The following is a 17483-nucleotide window of genomic DNA, read 5'->3' on the forward strand; positions in this document are numbered from 1 at the left end:
ATCCTTCAACTTATCCATCGTCCTAGCCCTGATAAGAGCTCCATTTTTTCTAGCTTCTTTTAAACTTTTTTGCACACTTGAAACAGCATTTTGCCATCCCTAAGAGCAATAATCTTTTATAAAAAAAAGCCATATTCCATCTCTCAATGACCTGTTTCTGCACAGGCTGAAGTTTGAATAAGGAGGGGTCTGCTTTAAACCATGAATTGCATTTTCTACCATTTCCCATATCTATCCAAGCTAAGACATGTTTATGGTCTGATAAAGTGAGAGAAGAAAAGGTTCTTTGCTTGAATCCCAAGGCTCGATCTAGAAGAGATTGAGAAACATAAACTCTGACTAGTCTTGCCTCTCTTATTAGCTCCCCTATCTGTCTGTTGCACGAAGTATATAAGCCAGTTGAACCTATGTCCACAACTTGTAGGTTTTCCTTGAGGTCTTCGCAAATTTGAAGCTCAGGACTTCTAAGCATAGAACCTTTCTGTAACCACCTATCCCTTGGGCCCTCAACCATATTGAAGTCCCGTAGTTTCACACAATCACTGCCCAAGTTCATCATTGCATCCCAAGTGGCTCTTCTATCCATTGTTCCAGTTGGGGCATAGACAATTGACATCATCTTTGAATTCCTTGGACCATCCAGGCTTAACCTCATCCTCTTCCATTTTGGCATCCTATATCCATTGCTCAGTTTCTTGCTCTATCAGTAGCCAGAGGAAAAGTGACTCTGTCCTCCCTTAAGTGTGCGTTAGTGTTCTTCATCTCCTCTGCCACCTTGTCTGAAGCATTACGGATTCCCCTTTCTGCACTCTTTTCCTGTGTAAAGTCTTTTTCAAAGTTAATGGGGTTGGGCTGCATTTTATGGAGATCATTCTATTAGGAGGCAATGTCCACTAGTTGACGTGGTTGTCACAGTGGTTGGCATGACTGGTTTTAGCCTCGCGATGGTGGACTTGGCTAGTTCGTGGTGGTGAACATGGCTTTCTTTTACCATCATTGTGGTTGATGTGGGCCAACGGCATCTACACTATAATTTCAACCATTGTAATCATTGCCATATACCACTTTCACATATTTAGTACCATGTGTTCCACATCATCAACAAGCACAATGGTTGTCATACATAACTATAGCTTCCATAACTACATTGGTTGATGTGGCCATCATGGTGTGGTCGACTTGGACCACTATGAGCGTATTATAGCAACCGCGGTGGTTGGCGTGAGCCTGTCATCCATTAAGAATCATGTTCATGGCTTCAAAGATTCATGAACAATCCCACATGTTCAACACCAGGAACCAACACGGTGATTACAGTAGATTAACTGTAGCATCCATGTTCATGTGACATGCTACCAACGCATACAAGATCTAATGACACTAGCAGTGCTGGTCCTGTAAAGGAGTCTACAGTGAGACTACGCCTAGTCAAAATTGTGGTGGTGAGAATAGGGACCCTCCCTTCCATGCCATGTAAAAAACCCAAAAAGCTCATGGGCTATGTCACATCATCGTGAGCAGTGGTTGATTTGGTAATCCCCCCTACAGCACACATCGTGGCAAGCCCCAAAAATAGTTTTGCAATTGGTGACACCCAATCCTGCATTGACCCTAATAAGCAAAGCTATGCTTATGCTCTTATCATAAGCTTCCATCTGAGTTTCGAGAGATTCTGTAATCTCTTGGGTAAAGCAAGAGCTTGCAAATCTTTGAAATCCCAACTCAAACAACAAAAACTTCATAGTATAAAGGAAGAAACAAATCAGCTTGTGTGTGTGTGTGTGCGTGTGTGTGTGTGTGTGTGTGTGTGTGTGTGTGTGTAACCGATTCCATTTTTAAAAGTGTGTGCATGCGTGCGTGCATGTGTGTGTGTGTGTGTGTGGGGGGGCGATGTTTGTCTACATGGGAGTCTATGCCTCATCTATTTTGGCACTACCCAGAGTCCCATGGTTTCTTGCTTTTATTACAGCAATGGCTATAGGCTCATTTCCCCAGTCCATCTTTTGCCAATAATTTTTGGCTTTCATCCTCTGTGGCAGGGATCTTTTGAATGACCACCGCAATCATCGCATCTTTCATGATCCTTCTGTCGCCAAGTATCAATTCTTCCAAGCATCACTGAGACAATCGTTTTATGATTGTCTACATGCTCGAGATCTTGATTATACTGTCTTCTTGTCATATAATGACGTCTTTTGATGCTTGTAATTGAGTATCTCTTTCTTTAGTTTTGTGTGTGTGTGTGTGTGTGTCTGTGTGTGTGAGAGAGAGAGAGAGAGAGAGGTGCTAAATCCCAAAAATATTCCACAAAATACTAATGCTAACACAAGGAAACAAAGATGAACCAATAGGCATATAAGAAAACAAATGAATATTTATATGAGATCATGGGTACCTAAGAGACCTCCAGAGAGAAAAAGAAACGTAAGAACTAAAAAGAAAATGGCTTTGAAACTTCTCTTTGGATTCTACTTAGTTGTGACTTTTAAGTTTTATTGTAATACAATGTACACTCATGGTGTGATAGGGCAAAGCATTCATATACCCTTTGTATGAGAGACTTCATGATTGTAAGTTCATCTTCTTATCTTATCTTATCTTATCTTCTCTTATCTCTTATATTACTTAATTGTGAGTTTGAGGTGTCGTTCAAAGGGCTATGCCATGTGTCCATCAAGAGCTCCTCTTTTGCTACCACGTGGCAAACTTTGCCTTCAGATTAAAATCAGTTATAGCCACGGAGTTTGTAAATCATTCAAACTTTCGCATATAGGGCTTCCATCACGTGTTACAAATTAACCATTTATTCATCTTGAAAATTGTTTTCCTCTTGACAGAACCAACTGCCTTGTACTCTAGCACTCAATCATGAGTCTGTCCGAAGCATGCCCTCTGTGGATCGAGGTAACAGAACGGACGAGAAGAAAGAGCCAACGTTGAGGAATTTCCAATGGAAACCTGCAGTCCGCCAAAGCCAACGGAATATTTCCTTGTAGTTCCATTTTCTGCAGGTCTAAAACAATCAGATCTTCAATCCTTCCGATATCGGAAGGGATGGAGCCTTGAACCGCATCCATCAACAATTTCTCCGTGGCTTGGTGGAAATCCATGAACCAAGTGGACGATAAGCATCTCCTTCCCAGATAACTGTTTCCTCAAGGTAAGATGATCTCGGTCTTAGCGAATTTCACAACCGTTGAGCCGCGTTATTCTTCTGCCTGCATACCGGAACTCGAAGATGCCATCTTTCATTCATGCACGAATTTCTACACAATCAGAACGTGCAATTCAAAAAGAGGGAGGTAATGCGGTGCAGATCGAAGAAAAAATTAAGTTTAATCTTGAAATCTAGCGGGAGAAGACGATGCCTATGGAGAAAATCTACAGGACAGCACACGTGCCCCAGGCATCCATGATGGAAACGTACTCTATACAAAAAGCGACTCAGTTCATATTGATGAGATCAAAGATAGAGCAAGATCGTGGCATCCGTAGAGTTCTTCCAACAATACGATTTCCACGGAGTTCCAGATCTCTGAAGCTCCCCAGCGGGTGATTTAGCTCATTAACATTAGATTCACCAAGCAGTTCTATGATTTGGAGAGTCACTGGTTTTCTAAGAGGCTCTTCGGTATTGCTGTTGAAGCCACCTCAGAGAAGTCTGAAAACCTGCAATGATTAGGAGTTTTTCGGTGCTGTTATGAAATCTTCTCTGCTCCAACGTAGTTTCTTGACCATTATCTAGCCATTCTAATGTTGAAAAACAATCGTCATAAGCTGATGCTTAGTTTGGCTGGTGCATAGGCTTGCCTTCTCCTTCAATTCGACTGCCAGATCTTTCAGGTGGAGAGAGGCACCTACTTCTCCGCCTATTTGTATGGGAAGCATATGCTGGGTTCAGTAGAATTGGCTAAGCAGGAGCAAAGCTTGCCTGTGAAAGTAGGTTTCAGCCTAAGGCGGGCTTTCGAGTCTAGAGGGTTGTGATAACTTGTCAAGTCTACGTTGAAAACATCGAGTCTTCATGACAAGCGAACTGCTCTAAGAAGCATAGGTATAATGCAAAAGGCCACGACGTAGTGAGTCTGCTTTTACAGAATTGGAATATTGGAGTCTCTACAAAGATCGTCTGAAATATAGATGGAAATTTAGCTTGACCATGCAAAAGGCTAGGATTTTAGTTTCTCATTAGTACCCCCTTAACCTTGCGATGCGCTTGCCTTGGAGCTCGCTCTTGGAGGCCACGATTTACAGGTATCAGTGCAAGTCATCAACAGAATTGGCCCCGATTTGAGCCAAGTATGTCAGGATTGCTCCTAGACGGTGCTCAGGAAGATGATTTTCCTGTAGCCTCTGAGGACCGACGTCGACTTGGTGATTGTATTTGCATGCTTCGGGTGCAAGGAAGGACCTGCGGACGTAAATTGAAAGGATGAGGAAGCGCGCAGGATGAATATGTTGAAAGAAGAGGATTATATTGGATAAGGGGATACAAGGTAAGCTTAGGCAAATCTTTGGAGACTCCGTCATTGCAGTACCTTCTTCGCCTTCTTCTGTTTTGGTCAATCACTCCAAATCGGAGCTCAACATCTGTGATTTTACCCAGTATATTCACAATACGTAGCTGCATTATTACTTCCAGCAGATGTGGATAGTCATGGATCGACTACTATCAGCTATGGCATTAACGACAACGACTGGACACTGGATTCTAAAGGCAATCAAGTTGGGCACGCTCAAAACAGAGGAGAGCAAAAGGACAATCAGCTCTAGAGATCTTCATATTGTAGAACCATCACAATCCGTAAGGTGGAAGAGAAATTTATACATCAACTAGGCACAAATGAGATCACATTCCCCACCAAGGATGGATACCACTGTAAATGATATTTGGTAATTAGACGTCCAAATTTTACCTAGTACAATATATGCCCTAGAGACCCAACATCCAAAAGAGAATATGTTGTTTAAGAGCTTTTCAGATGCCATCTATCTGAAAAGGGGTAGAACATCTATCGAAGCTTCTCCAAGGTCTTATTTCTTCTCCACAAGGTTCTTTAACCATGAACGCTTTGTTAAAAGTGGCTTCAAGTTTGGAATTTGAATAATAGCTAATCATACGCATCGTGATTGGCTCTAAATACGCATCTTGATTGGCTCTAATCCACTCAAATGTTTACCAATATTAGTTGCAATTTGCAAGAAGGGATTCAAATGGATTGCAATTTCTAATTTGATGGTTCAGAAACATGTATAGGATTTCAAAAAGTATGAATGAATTGAAGATTAGAGCAACACAACAGAGTATGTAAGAGAAATGTCAAGCTAGCTGTGTGTAGAGTATTCTAGAACAATTCATGTGTTTGAGTAAGAGAGAATTTCCTCGATCATGTAAGAAAAGAGAAGAGAGAGAGGCAATCCTAGAAAAGATGAAGGAGAGGTAGACACAATAGCTTCAAGGAAGAATACCTTTATGAATGGTTTTCTCGGTGAGGAAAACTACATGACACAGCCTCTGGGATATGCTGTTAGTGGGATGGAACACAAGGTCTGCAAGTTGCAGAAATCACTCTAGGCTTGAAACAAGCCCCTAGTGCATGGACTGCAAGGATTCATCCTCACTTTTTGACATCTAGTTTTCAGCCATTCAGATCCATCTCTTTACATAAAAAAGGCTCCAGAAGACATCCTTCTTGTAGTGCTTTATGTTGATGACTTGATCATCACCGGCTCCAATGGACATCTCATCTCGAAAGCTAAGAGTCAACTCACATCAGAGTTTGACAAGAAGGGCATGGGAGAAGTCCATGATTTTCTTTGGGATAGAAATATGGAAAATTTTCATCTTAGGGCAAGTATATTCAGAAGGTATTTAAGCAATTTCATAGGCCACTTCCTACTACTATGGAATGCAACATCAAATTTTTAGCACTTGACCATTCTCCCACTTCAAATCCTCTTCAATATAGGTAGCTCATGAAAGTGACACGCCAGCCATACTGCAAGTGGTGAAAACGACCATAAGTCCATTTCCTCCAGTTTCTCGATTTTCTCGTCAAGCCGCGTCCTTGACGATTGTAAAATCCGACTTGGACTATCTCCCCCACGTGGAGTGGCTGAGTGAGGCATTTCGATTGGTTCGTTTAAAGGAGAAGTTTCCATGTTGCTATTGTTTTTTGAAATTAGGAGGTAGTGAGATTATTCCTCCATCGACCTAGGCACATTACACAGAGCATGCTTTCAATTGAAAGTTGAGGCACGTTACACAAAGCATGCTTTCAATTTAAAGTTGAGACAGAGTAATCGCAGACGGCCATGGAAATGTGTGTGTGTGTGTGAGAGAGAGAGAGAGAGAGAGAGAGAAAATCCCAACCTTGAGACTTGCCGTCGTAGACAGGTCATGCTACTCGTAAAGCTAAAGTTCCAAACGGCCACGTTTGTCTATGTCAACTTTCAAGCACACGACCTTTTGGATTTGAAATGCATTGATGTTTTATTACTCAATTTATGCGGGTCGCAAGAGGAAGGCTTACGTCTATACCACAAAGAGTACACTGAATAATATAGCATGGCAAGGCACCCAAGTTTGTAATACAGCTGAATTTGATCACCTCCTTTACAAACCAACAAACGGTTTTTTTAGGGAACCAAGCTCGCGACACACAATGGCGTCTCATCTCATGCTTTGGTTCGGGACTTGGTACAATATAGATTTAAAGCAGTTTAATGGTGAACGATACAGGTCTAGTTTCATAACGAATGATCCCATGGGACTAGCCAAATTGGTAAACGATAGGCCTCCCTAAGGCCCTCCTGGCTTAAAATCTTCAATTTAGTTTCATTCATTAGACAGGAATTGTGTCCCCTTTAGCCATTTCGCATCTATTTGTGCCATCTCATGCATGGCACCTTCACACATTGGTGATGCAGAACATGCTTATGGTGTCCATGGATGGGATGTTGGAAGGAACATCTAAAGGTCCACAAAGTCCTCGCCAGGATCCACAACCATTTGGGAGAGAAGGGATGGCGACTCACAATGGAACCTTTTAGCCTTTAGGATCATGGCTTGTTAGTGGGACGTCTCCATTCTCGAGCAAGATATGTGACCTTGATTTGGACGTGAGGATGCTTGAAGGAGAAAAAGATAGAATCTAGACATAGAGAGCAGCTCATTTAACAGAGAGAATGCTGCAAAGTCTCAAATGTTTCTCCTTCCAGCTGTATCCGACTGTATTTCATGGATAGTGAGAAACATTCTGCAGTCCACTACCGTTGTGCTTTTTGCTAATCCTTTTTGCGTTGTTTGACCACAGCTTTCACTTTTTAGAAGTTGGGGAGTGGGCATTGAAGAATGATAACCTATGCCTTTACCAACATCATTCTGCCAACTCAACCATATTAAATATCCGAAGCTGATGTGCTTCATAAAAAGTTTAAGAACTGAAATTTGTGCTCATGTATAAGAACTCGAGTACAAGGTGAAAATAAAAGATGCTAGCAAGAGGGATCAAGAAAATTATAACACAATCATCCTGTCAATATACAGTTGTAACATATAGATTTAGAAAAGTCTGCCTGCTCCCAATAGTAATGCATGTCGATCCATAGACAAAGCTTAGGCACAACATTTTACACTTTCCTACTTCCAGACACGGATGTGTTTCTGTTGAAGGCCATTAGGGTCAGCTTCATTTCTGCCAGCCAATGCTAGGATCAGCTTCTAGGATGGTTGCTGCCAGCCAATGTTAGGCTCAGCTAGACTCAGCCTTGGATGCTGACTTGATCTAGAGACAAATAACCATTATGCGTATCATGCTTTCATATACAGATATAAGGCCACTTTATTTTTAGTCATTTCTACCACATTAGCAGGCCGTTTCTGTGTATTTCCTTGTTTATGACAAATTCAAGACAAATACTGGATAACACAGCTAATCAAATGCAGTCCCTAGTTCTGCATTCAGCCAGAAGAGCCGGATCATCAAAAGCATGTTTTGAAGCAAGTCTGAACCAAGGAGTAGAAGGTGGGAAGAAATAGCATGTCATTGTTTCCCATGGTAAACCAGAATTATCAATTTATGCAAACATCTGGAGGTATTGCACATATGAAGAAACACGAGACACAAACAGGATATACCTCTTCATCAGAATCCTAAAATAATCAGCAACAGTCAGTTCTCAGCATTCAATATTGAAAATGAGGCAGATACAGCTCAATATAATTGCAAGGGTGCTTGCAGAGATTCACAAGCCATTCTTTACTGGCCAACAGATTGGTCCTATTGAATGGCACCCTGCCCACGAGTCTTCAAGATCAGCTTCAAGATTGATGACAAATGACGCACTCAAGCCACATTGCAAATTGAAGCTAAAGCAATCAATAATGGCACAAGTAGAAGGTTCACATTGTAGGCAGTTAGCTTTGCAAGGCTCACAAATACACTCACAGGAGATGGAACAGCGAGAGTAGAACTACACAAGCATTTTCTGACAGGGATCAACCTTAATTTTCATCTCCATTTTATACGACTGCTGTTCCAACACTCGCATCATGGCACAGCTTTCCAAGAGTGCTGGAGGATTATTTACAGCATTCTTCCTTTCAAGGCACCCCAATGGACGTTCAACTTTGCAACCAAAAGGGATGAACATTTAAGTTTGGCCTTATGATGATCGTTTTGCTGGTACCACTACATGATAGAAGAATGCCTTAGCTAAAGTTGGAATATACTGAAAGTGGTCGAGCGTCCATATGAGGAGCGAGTAAAAACTTTCAGATTTCTACAAGGCCACACCACCAAACAACGTGAAATGCCCCGAGTCATTACACGCAGGGTCTTAGGCGCACAAACGCTGAAACACAAGATTGAGTGGCTCTGTTGATAATGCTATTATGCTTAAACCTAGCTGCAAATAATTGATTGGCTCCAAAAGCAGAAGAAATTGTGCACCATTGAATTGTACTAGAAAGACTCGTTCAAGGATCAAATTTTATCGAAACCACCCTCGACTGGCGGTTGTGTTTGGCAACCTTCATAAATACCTGCGAAAAGCAGCAAGGTGCCCACCAAGGACTACGAATCTCTTGCTCACCGTGGAGGCATGCCACTGTAAAGATAACACAGTTTCCAAGCCAAATCAATCAAGTAAAGATGCAAGATGCCTCCTTGATGACGAGGTAGCAATGTGTCTTGGTAGAAGATAGGGGAATCAAACCTTTCACGCGGCGCAACTCCTTACACAGAGTAATGAAATCTCCCCATTTCATACGACAGCGCCTAATAAACCTCAAAATTTGCTCCGTCGTGAAAGTTGACAGACTGTCCAGGTACTCCCCGTTCACGTCGTTCTGCTTGAATACCTCCTTATACCCTTCGAGACCAATCCCCTCGAGCCAAGCTCCAACATCCTGCAAAGTTTATTTACGACGAATTACACGGACGACATCAGAAGCGCCTCCGAATCATGCGAAACCAGCGAAGCAGAGCAAATGGTTGACACTTACAATTGCAATTTACCTCTGCTGTCCAAATGAAGAAGTCCAACGCTTCCGGAGGTCGCGTTTTCATTGAGGTGGCCTTGCGGCAGCTCCAAGGCGACTGTCCTCCGAAGCAGCGATACTCAACAGCTCTAGTTGACATGGCAAGCTAGACGACAGTCGTGTAGGCTCCGGTGGGTATCATTGGCATTCAAATCCAAGCCTAATCACGACGGGTGTGATCGCAAACGGAGATTTTTCGCAGAGCAAGAGATCAACAAAAGGCAGGGCGGAATGTAAGTGGGGGATGGTGGATCGAAGAGCAGAACTGTTGGGGAGTACGGCGGGGAGAGGCGATTCGCCGTGCGGGAAGGGAATGGGTGCGGATGGGAGAGGAAGGCAAGGAGCTCCACTAATCAGGGGTCGTGCTCATCGCGCACTGAGAGAGGTCTAATCACGGCAAGGGCGATGATCCTGCACAAGACAATGGGTCCCTGAGACAGACGACAGCAGCAGCTCCATCGCCATGCTTTCTTCATCTCGCAACGCCCTTTCTCTTCCTCCCCACCATCGCCATCGCTATGGAATTTCCATTCCTCAATCCCTTCTTCCTCTTCCTCTTCGATCCGATTCCACCTCCAGGCTTGTTTTCTCTCCGCTCTCCGCCCTTTCTCTTCACCCTTGCCCCCTTCCCCTGCCTGCAACCTCCCTCCAACTTTTGACTCTGCAGCTGCCTCTTCCAACTTCCTCCACGATCCGCCTCCTACCACCGCACACCCTGCCCTTAATTTTGCTCTCGCCCCATGCAGCAACCAGCTACCTCGCTCAAAGCTTCCATCCCAATCCGCTCCATCATGGTGACGGAAGCTTGTCGGGAGCAATCTTCTTCTTCTTCGTCGTCGTCGTCGTCTCGTCTTTTTCGATTCTATTGAGCTGGAATCAGAGGCTACTGATCCGTGCGGGTAGCTGGAAACGACTGAAACCCATGGGACTGCAAAACGTTGCTCAACAGTGAAGCTTTGTCGCGATGACTTTGTTGCTTACATGTGGCAGGACGGATCGACCAGTCCAAAGCAACAGGAATCAGTAGCTGTGGAAAGGACAGGCTGACTGCTAAGGCAGGACGCCATAACCAAAGCTTTGAAGATTGGTGCAGAATGCTTGATAAAAACAAAGCTTGTTCAAAACCTCCTATGCTAAGCCCGGGTTCACACGCACCAATGCCTGCCCCTGTGGTCGTTCACACCACCCCAAGGTTATTTCTTCATTGCCTTGGCTGCTTTAACAAGGAACCACCCCACGGTCATTTCTTGATTGTCTGGCTGCGTTAACAAGGAACCACCCCACGGTTGTTTCTTCATTGTCTGGATACGTTAACAAGAGTGATTGACGTGGTGGTTGACAGACATCTTGAAGGCGATACGATGTGGTTCCAATCCCCTCAGAGCATATTGCGGCAGCTTTTTTGACTCGGCCACCAGCTGGGCAACCTTCATATGCTGCCCCCACTATTTTCTTATAGTAGTGGAGAAGACCACTATTTTTATTGGGCCACCTAAGATAATTGCCCTTCACTTGAATTTTTGAGGGTGGGTGCCGGGTGAGGGAGGGGGTGGGTGTCGAGTGGGGGAGGATACACACCTCCTCAAATGGGGTAGCGACGAATCTCAACGCACAGGCGCAAGCTTTACACACCATCGAGGCACTGGGATCTCCTCGTATTCAGGGCATCATCATGGTGTCAGAGGTGGAAGAATGCCATTGGTTGGAGCTTGAGCATCCAAACTTGGGCAGGGATTTGGGCCCTCTCAAGCTACCCTAAGGAATGTAGTTTCCTCGAGAGTTGAGCATTGTAGTTTCCTCGACCATTGAGCCTTGCCTATGCATCAATTAGTTAATATTGCAATGGCTGCTTTGGTACATTCACATGAGATGGGATAGCTAGCATGATGACTAAATAGGGAAACAATGAAAGTCAACGCTGATTCCCTTACTTGAATGCACCAAGCAAGTAATGTATCCCTTCTAAGAGCAAATTCGTGGAGGACGGAGTGACCTTAGAGATTAAGACTATCATAATTATCATGATGGGCAAGGTGACAAGAGATTAAGGCTATGATCCATGTGATAAGGATGTCACCAAACCAATATAAGTGGCATGCACTCCATAGATATGCTAAATCATGGGAGATCATAAAAATTTATGTAATCTATTTATGCAACAAGAATTAGGGGATGTATAATATCAGGGATTGGAAGAGCAAGTATGGTACTTGTAGGTAAGATACTCTACTCTATTATAATGTCCCATAAACTTGAAGAGGTATGATAATAGATGGATGTGGAATATTCCATGGGGAACGTCTAATTGCCTAAATATCCTAAGTGTCTTGAATGCTCAACTAAAATGAGTTGAAGTTAATCTACATTGGGAGTCTCTTAACATCAATCGGCATCACACGTAGCTGAATATATCATAATCTTATCAAGGATGAGACTTTAAGGAGGCCTAATAGCTTCAATAAAAAATGTAATGCATGATATATCTTAGAATCATGTGAGTTTTCAGATGTTGAATGGACATAAAGGAATGTGGTTTGGACAAACTAGTATAGTCTTGGATGAAAAACTATATCACGTATGGACTATGTAGAACATCTAGAATGCATGCTAAAACACTGTTGTTTTGGGAAAATTTGATAGTATCATCTGCACTTTCATAGGACTAAACTAATGTTCAAATGTCCTTATGTTGAGGACTGATGTATTTATCGAAAGTGGTGGTAAAAAACTTAATCCAAGCACAATGCTCTATGGCATAAATCACTAGAATCTAATGGTCATGCTAAGGGCTTATCTACAAACCTACATGGTCAAATTTTGGAGTTCGATCCATGGAAGCACCTCATAGGGCTTACTTGCAAATTTGTACAATTAGAAAGTGGAGTGTGATCCTTGCAAGCATGTGATGGCACATCATGACTACAAATTTTGGACTATGATGGCCCATGGTGAGAGATAACCTACAAATTTCCATGATAAAAAAGTGGAGGATGATCCATCTAAGCATGTTGATCAGTCTATTGATTTGAACTGGCTCATTTGAGATAATAGGATATGTTTACTTTATTCAAGATCTATGAGCTCTAAATAAGAATTATATACTGTACATACCCATAGGAAACACAACTTACAAGGATGAAGTAGTGCTTGGGGGGCTCACTATGTGTAAACCCTGTATATCACGTGTGTTCAAGGCCTATTCGTAAATCCTTTTGTCAGTAAATTTAGCTTGAGTAAATGAACAAAACTTACATTACATTCCAAATACATGGCATAAAAAGTTAAAAATTTGAAGCAAAACAAAGTCCTCAATGCTTGAAATGGAATTCTTTGGTCTTCAGTTGTTGTATGCAGGTTTGAGGAATAGAATCTCTCTCTTTTTCCAAGAGTCATGTCTTTTACTCTTCTTGCTTCTTGCCTTTAGTAAATGCCATTCAATCCCCTTACCCTTCTCTTGTTTGCTGCTTTCCATCCCCTCTCCCTCATGTTTTCAACCAAGAGTAGGGTTAGGAATGTATATTTCCTTGTTTTCAACCATGCATCAATGAATGAGTGCTATGTTGAGGGCTGATGGATTGATGGGAAGTAGTGGTAAAAACTTAATACATTCACAATTCACTCTGGCATAAATCACTAGAATCTACGGAGATGAAAGGGCCTCATGCTAAGGGCTTCTTTGTGCAAAGCTAAATGGTCAAAATGTGGAGTTGGATCCATGGAAGGGCCCCTCATGATGAGTGATTACATGCAAATTTGCATAATTAGAGAGTGGAGTGTGATCTTTGCAAGCATGTGATGGCACATCATCACTACAAAATTTGGACTATGATGATGTATGTGGAAAGGCCCATGGTGAGGGATTACCTACAAATTTTCATGATCAAAAAGTGGAGTACGATCCATCTAAGCATGCAATGAGTCTTATCATTTTAACTAGCTCATTTGAGGTGATTGGATCTATTTACTTTACTCAAGTTCCATGAGCTCTAAACTGGAATTGTATACTGTACATACCCATTGGAAACACAAGGATGAATTAGTTACTCTCTCCACTCATGGATTTATCTAGAGTCATGACTACAATATCATCATAATGTAAATGGCTATATGCTAGAGAGTTTTTGGGTCTTTATGTAGAGGCTTACCCATCTTCCATCAAGATTATCTACACATGAGAACTCTGAGATGCTTCACTATGAAAGGCTATTGAAATTTGGATAGAATGCATAAACTTAATTATGAAGACTGTGAGCTACCTCTGGGAGGATTATGGTCAACCTACTTAATCTATAAGACTCCCTCTCTAAACAAATTGTTCTATAAGACATAGTCCAACCTACATAGATATGAGAGGAGTTCTCAAGCAAATGTATGATTCAAGCCATGATGGGACAATTCAATGTAGAAACTCATTACCTATAGTAAGATAATGACAACAATGTGTTGGAAATAGCTAAGAGGCTTTACAAGAATGATATATATGCAGGAACAAATGCCAAAAATAGTCAACAAAGTGACTTTACAATGGTGGCATGTGTAGTGCAAAAGCGCTCAATTGTCTTAAATCCAAAATTGATCAATTTGCAAGTGAAGCATTGAGTTGTGAGATACCCATTGCCAAAGATAATAAGGCTGTGTCAAGTGTATGAATTCGAAAACCAATGATAGTAGGGAACTACTTTTGGTAAGAGCTAATCGGGAGTCTTTTGCAAGGTCTTACTTGGCTTCGCAGAGTATAATATCCTTTAAATATTTTCTACTCTACAACTAGACTACACATTGACACAAGAAATATTAAAAAAAGATTGTTTTCCTTTGCTCATTGTATGTGCTAGTTTGAAAAGGCTATATCGGATCAAGAGTTAGTTCTGATGATGAGACTAAATGAAACATAAAAGTGATGTGACTTGTGTGTATGGCATGAAATGTTGGGCACTTTGCATTTTATGGAGCCTTAGCTATGGAAGTTTGAAGATTTGCCAAAATTTGTCGAGAAAGAGTTTTTTGGTGCTATGAAAAGATAAAGTTCTTAGAATTTCATGTCCTACATAGCATTCATTTCACATTTGAGTTATGACCTACTCATTGTGTAGTTTCATTCAGCCTCCTCATTGAAATGACCTCCTAATCCATTACATCCTCTTCAAACCAAAACATAAAAATAATATAGAAAACAAAAACTTTTGCTACATTTCTCATATCAACATATAGTCTAGTTGTAGACTAGCACATCTTTAGGGGGAGATCACACTCCACCAAGCTAGTTTAGACAATCCCAAAAATACCCAAATAGTTTTGTTGGTGTCATTTTCTATTGAAGACTATTCCTATTAGAGTTAGTCCCCTTGAATTTGTCATCATTTTTCACATGCATGCATTTAACAAAAGAACCTCCATAGCTTTGGATGTGGATAGTTTGCCACGTCATGATTCACTTGCAGAGTAATCACTTTTGGAATTAATATAGTTGCAATCTTTTGCATTGCACATGACACCCTTGTAAATTCATGCTGTAGATTAATTCTAGCATTGGCTCTAAGTGCCAAAAGAACTTGCTAGGCCATTGTCCCATTGCAAAGTCTCTTTGATATTTTTGGCACATTGTTGTCATTGTCCTTTTACAAGTTTTTATTTTCTACATTTAGAATTTCTTGAGAACTCTCACATGCATGTAGGAAAGATTACATTTTAGAAAAGAATTTGTTTTTAGAGAGAGTACTATAGACAAAGTAGGTTTGATAAAGCTAGGGAAGTATAATCTAGGAATTAGAGGATTGTAAGAGGAGTGGGAGAGAAGGATTGTGAAATAACAATGGATTTTGGAAGTAAGGGACGGAGTATCTTTGTGAAATAGAGAATAAGGAGAGAGGAAGAGAGAGCGAGAGGAATGGAGAGGATGAGAGTAGAAGATTGCAAGGTTAGAGGAAGGGAGAGATGTGGGATATGGAAAGCAATGGCGGGGACAATAGAAGTTGGGAGATTGTAAGGTCAGAGTATGCTATCAAACATTGATAGTGTTGAGGCAGCATGGGCATTTAGAGTGAGAGTGCATGAGAAGATAAGGGTAGAGTGAGAACACAACCCAGACAATGGGGCTATGTGTTTGCAATATGAATTATTTATACATGAGCCTTAACCCTCTCTCTCACTTAGCCCCTAGTAAGGATTTTATCTCCGTAGAACATCTTTGACCAAAGTCTAGGAATGTATCTAGATGATATATTGAGACTATTTTTGCCCTATGCCTTTCTTAAAAGGATGCCAATTGAGGTTCCCATGATACTCTTAATATCTCATTATACTAGGAATCCATGCCAATACTCAACATAGACTTGTAGCACCTGCAGACTGTTGGATTACTCCTTGGCTAGCTTCAAATTAATGGAACATATGGTTATTAACTCCCCCAACCTGATTCCATTCTCTGTTTTAGACTATCAGGTCTAGAAGTTGGATCTATTTTGATTACCTAGATTTAGTGGAGTTTATTTGATTATATTCGATTGGAAATTTTGGTTTGGTTCATACTGGATGATTTAGAAGGGTTGGCATTTTGATGAGAGTTGATTTATAGAACCTTACCTTTAGTTGCCAAATATCCTTGAGATGGATGTTTTCCTTATGAGTCATGACTCTTGCTATATGATATTGTTGTTGAAGTGATTGATTTTTGGTCTTCACTTATGCTTTCCTGTTTGGCCTCCTACTACTTTTTGTGACTATTCTTTACTCCACATTGACTCAAATCATGAAGTTGAATTGTTTCTTGTCACATAATTAGTTAAAATGTTGATTTCTCATCTTATGTATATCCCTACATGTCTCTTGACAATGATTTTCCTAATTGTGGTACTATAACAGACTTTGTGCTCGGGGTTACCTTGCAAAGCTCATGGCCTCTTTATGATGTAAGAGAGAGGAAATCATTAGAGGTGAGAGGAGATTATTAGAGAGCAACTAAAGGTTAGAGGAGATTTCTAGAGTTTCAAATTCCAAAAGGATATTGGCTTGTCCTTGGAACTTTTGGGTACTCCAAGAAGAAAGATGCATTATATTGTGTACTAGAATGGATGCCTACTCTAAGGAGATGGGATTGTTTAAATATTGTTAAAGGATTTGATTGCCCTATCAAATTTCTTTTGAGGTAAACTTAGTTTGTATGTTGATTGCTCCAAATTTCATCCCCTTTCTAAAATTGTTGTAAATTTGAGTGGGCAATGTCGATTGACGTCCCTATTTTGTTCATCCATTCGTGAGCTCCTTTGTTAGCTCATAGAAGAGCAAGAAGTTTGGGCACAAGATTTTTGTTCGATTAGCTTTGAGTTTGAATGTTGATCTGTAAGCCCAAGAGAAATAGTTCACATTTCCTATTTTAGACCAATGTGATGAAATTTATGAATGTACAGAGATCAACGTTCTTTCCACATTCCACCATTCTTCCACAGTGAAGCTTCTCATATTCTCACAAGTCTCTAGCAGGGGGCAGTGGTGGCGATATTCCATTCATGACTCTGGATGAAAGCTGTGAGTCATGCTGGACGATTGGGGGGAGAGAGAGTGGAGTTCAAGAGAGATGATATATGTACACTATGTTCTATTCCAAAGAAACTAAAATATACAAACATTCATCCCATATGGTTAGGTATAGGGTTTGTCCATATGCCCTATCTCCATGGTGCAATTTACATCATTTTTTACAATGTGGGATTGAAGAAGCTATGGCATAATGAAGCAAGAATTTTACAAAAATTAGAAACTTTTGCATAGGAAAACAAGACCAACATTTTATATAAGTAGGTACTGTTGTAATGCTCAAATTCCCTCGCTCGACTAATTTAGAAATGCTCGGTCACAACCCACCCTAATGTTATGCTTGATGAAGATGCTCACTCTTGCAATATTAAGTGGATGTGCTCAGGTGCAGATTAGGTGCCAACATATA

General features: G+C 41.2%; 1 protein-coding gene across 5 annotated transcripts; it reads right to left on the bottom strand.

Moving 5' to 3' along the window:
• Window positions 1-2882: 2882 nt before the first annotated feature.
• On the bottom strand, window positions 2883-10617 carry LOC147894124 (uncharacterized). Of its 5 annotated transcripts, none has more exons than XM_087385067.1 (4): window positions 9519-10617; window positions 9217-9409; window positions 9044-9108; window positions 2883-3266 (listed from the first exon to the last, which is right to left on the bottom strand). In XM_087385067.1, exons 1-4 carry the CDS (start codon window positions 9639-9641, stop codon window positions 3249-3251), a joined length of 399 nt encoding a protein of 132 aa, XP_087241193.1. In that variant the 5' UTR covers window positions 9642-10617; the 3' UTR covers window positions 2883-3248. The 5 variants fall into 5 exon arrangements, with proteins under 5 accessions (XP_087241193.1, XP_087241195.1, XP_087241192.1 ...); XM_087385069.1 differs by lacking the exon at window positions 2883-3266 and adding an exon at window positions 7580-7732; XM_087385066.1 differs by lacking the exon at window positions 2883-3266 and adding an exon at window positions 7735-7784.
• Window positions 10618-17483: the final 6866 nt, after the last annotated feature.

Source organism: Dipteris shenzhenensis, chromosome 14, assembly GCF_047967505.1.
Source record: "Dipteris shenzhenensis isolate YYH24624 ecotype China chromosome 14, Dip_SZ_1.0, whole genome shotgun sequence".
In the NCBI taxonomy this organism is placed as follows: domain Eukaryota; kingdom Viridiplantae; phylum Streptophyta; class Polypodiopsida; order Gleicheniales; family Dipteridaceae; genus Dipteris; species Dipteris shenzhenensis.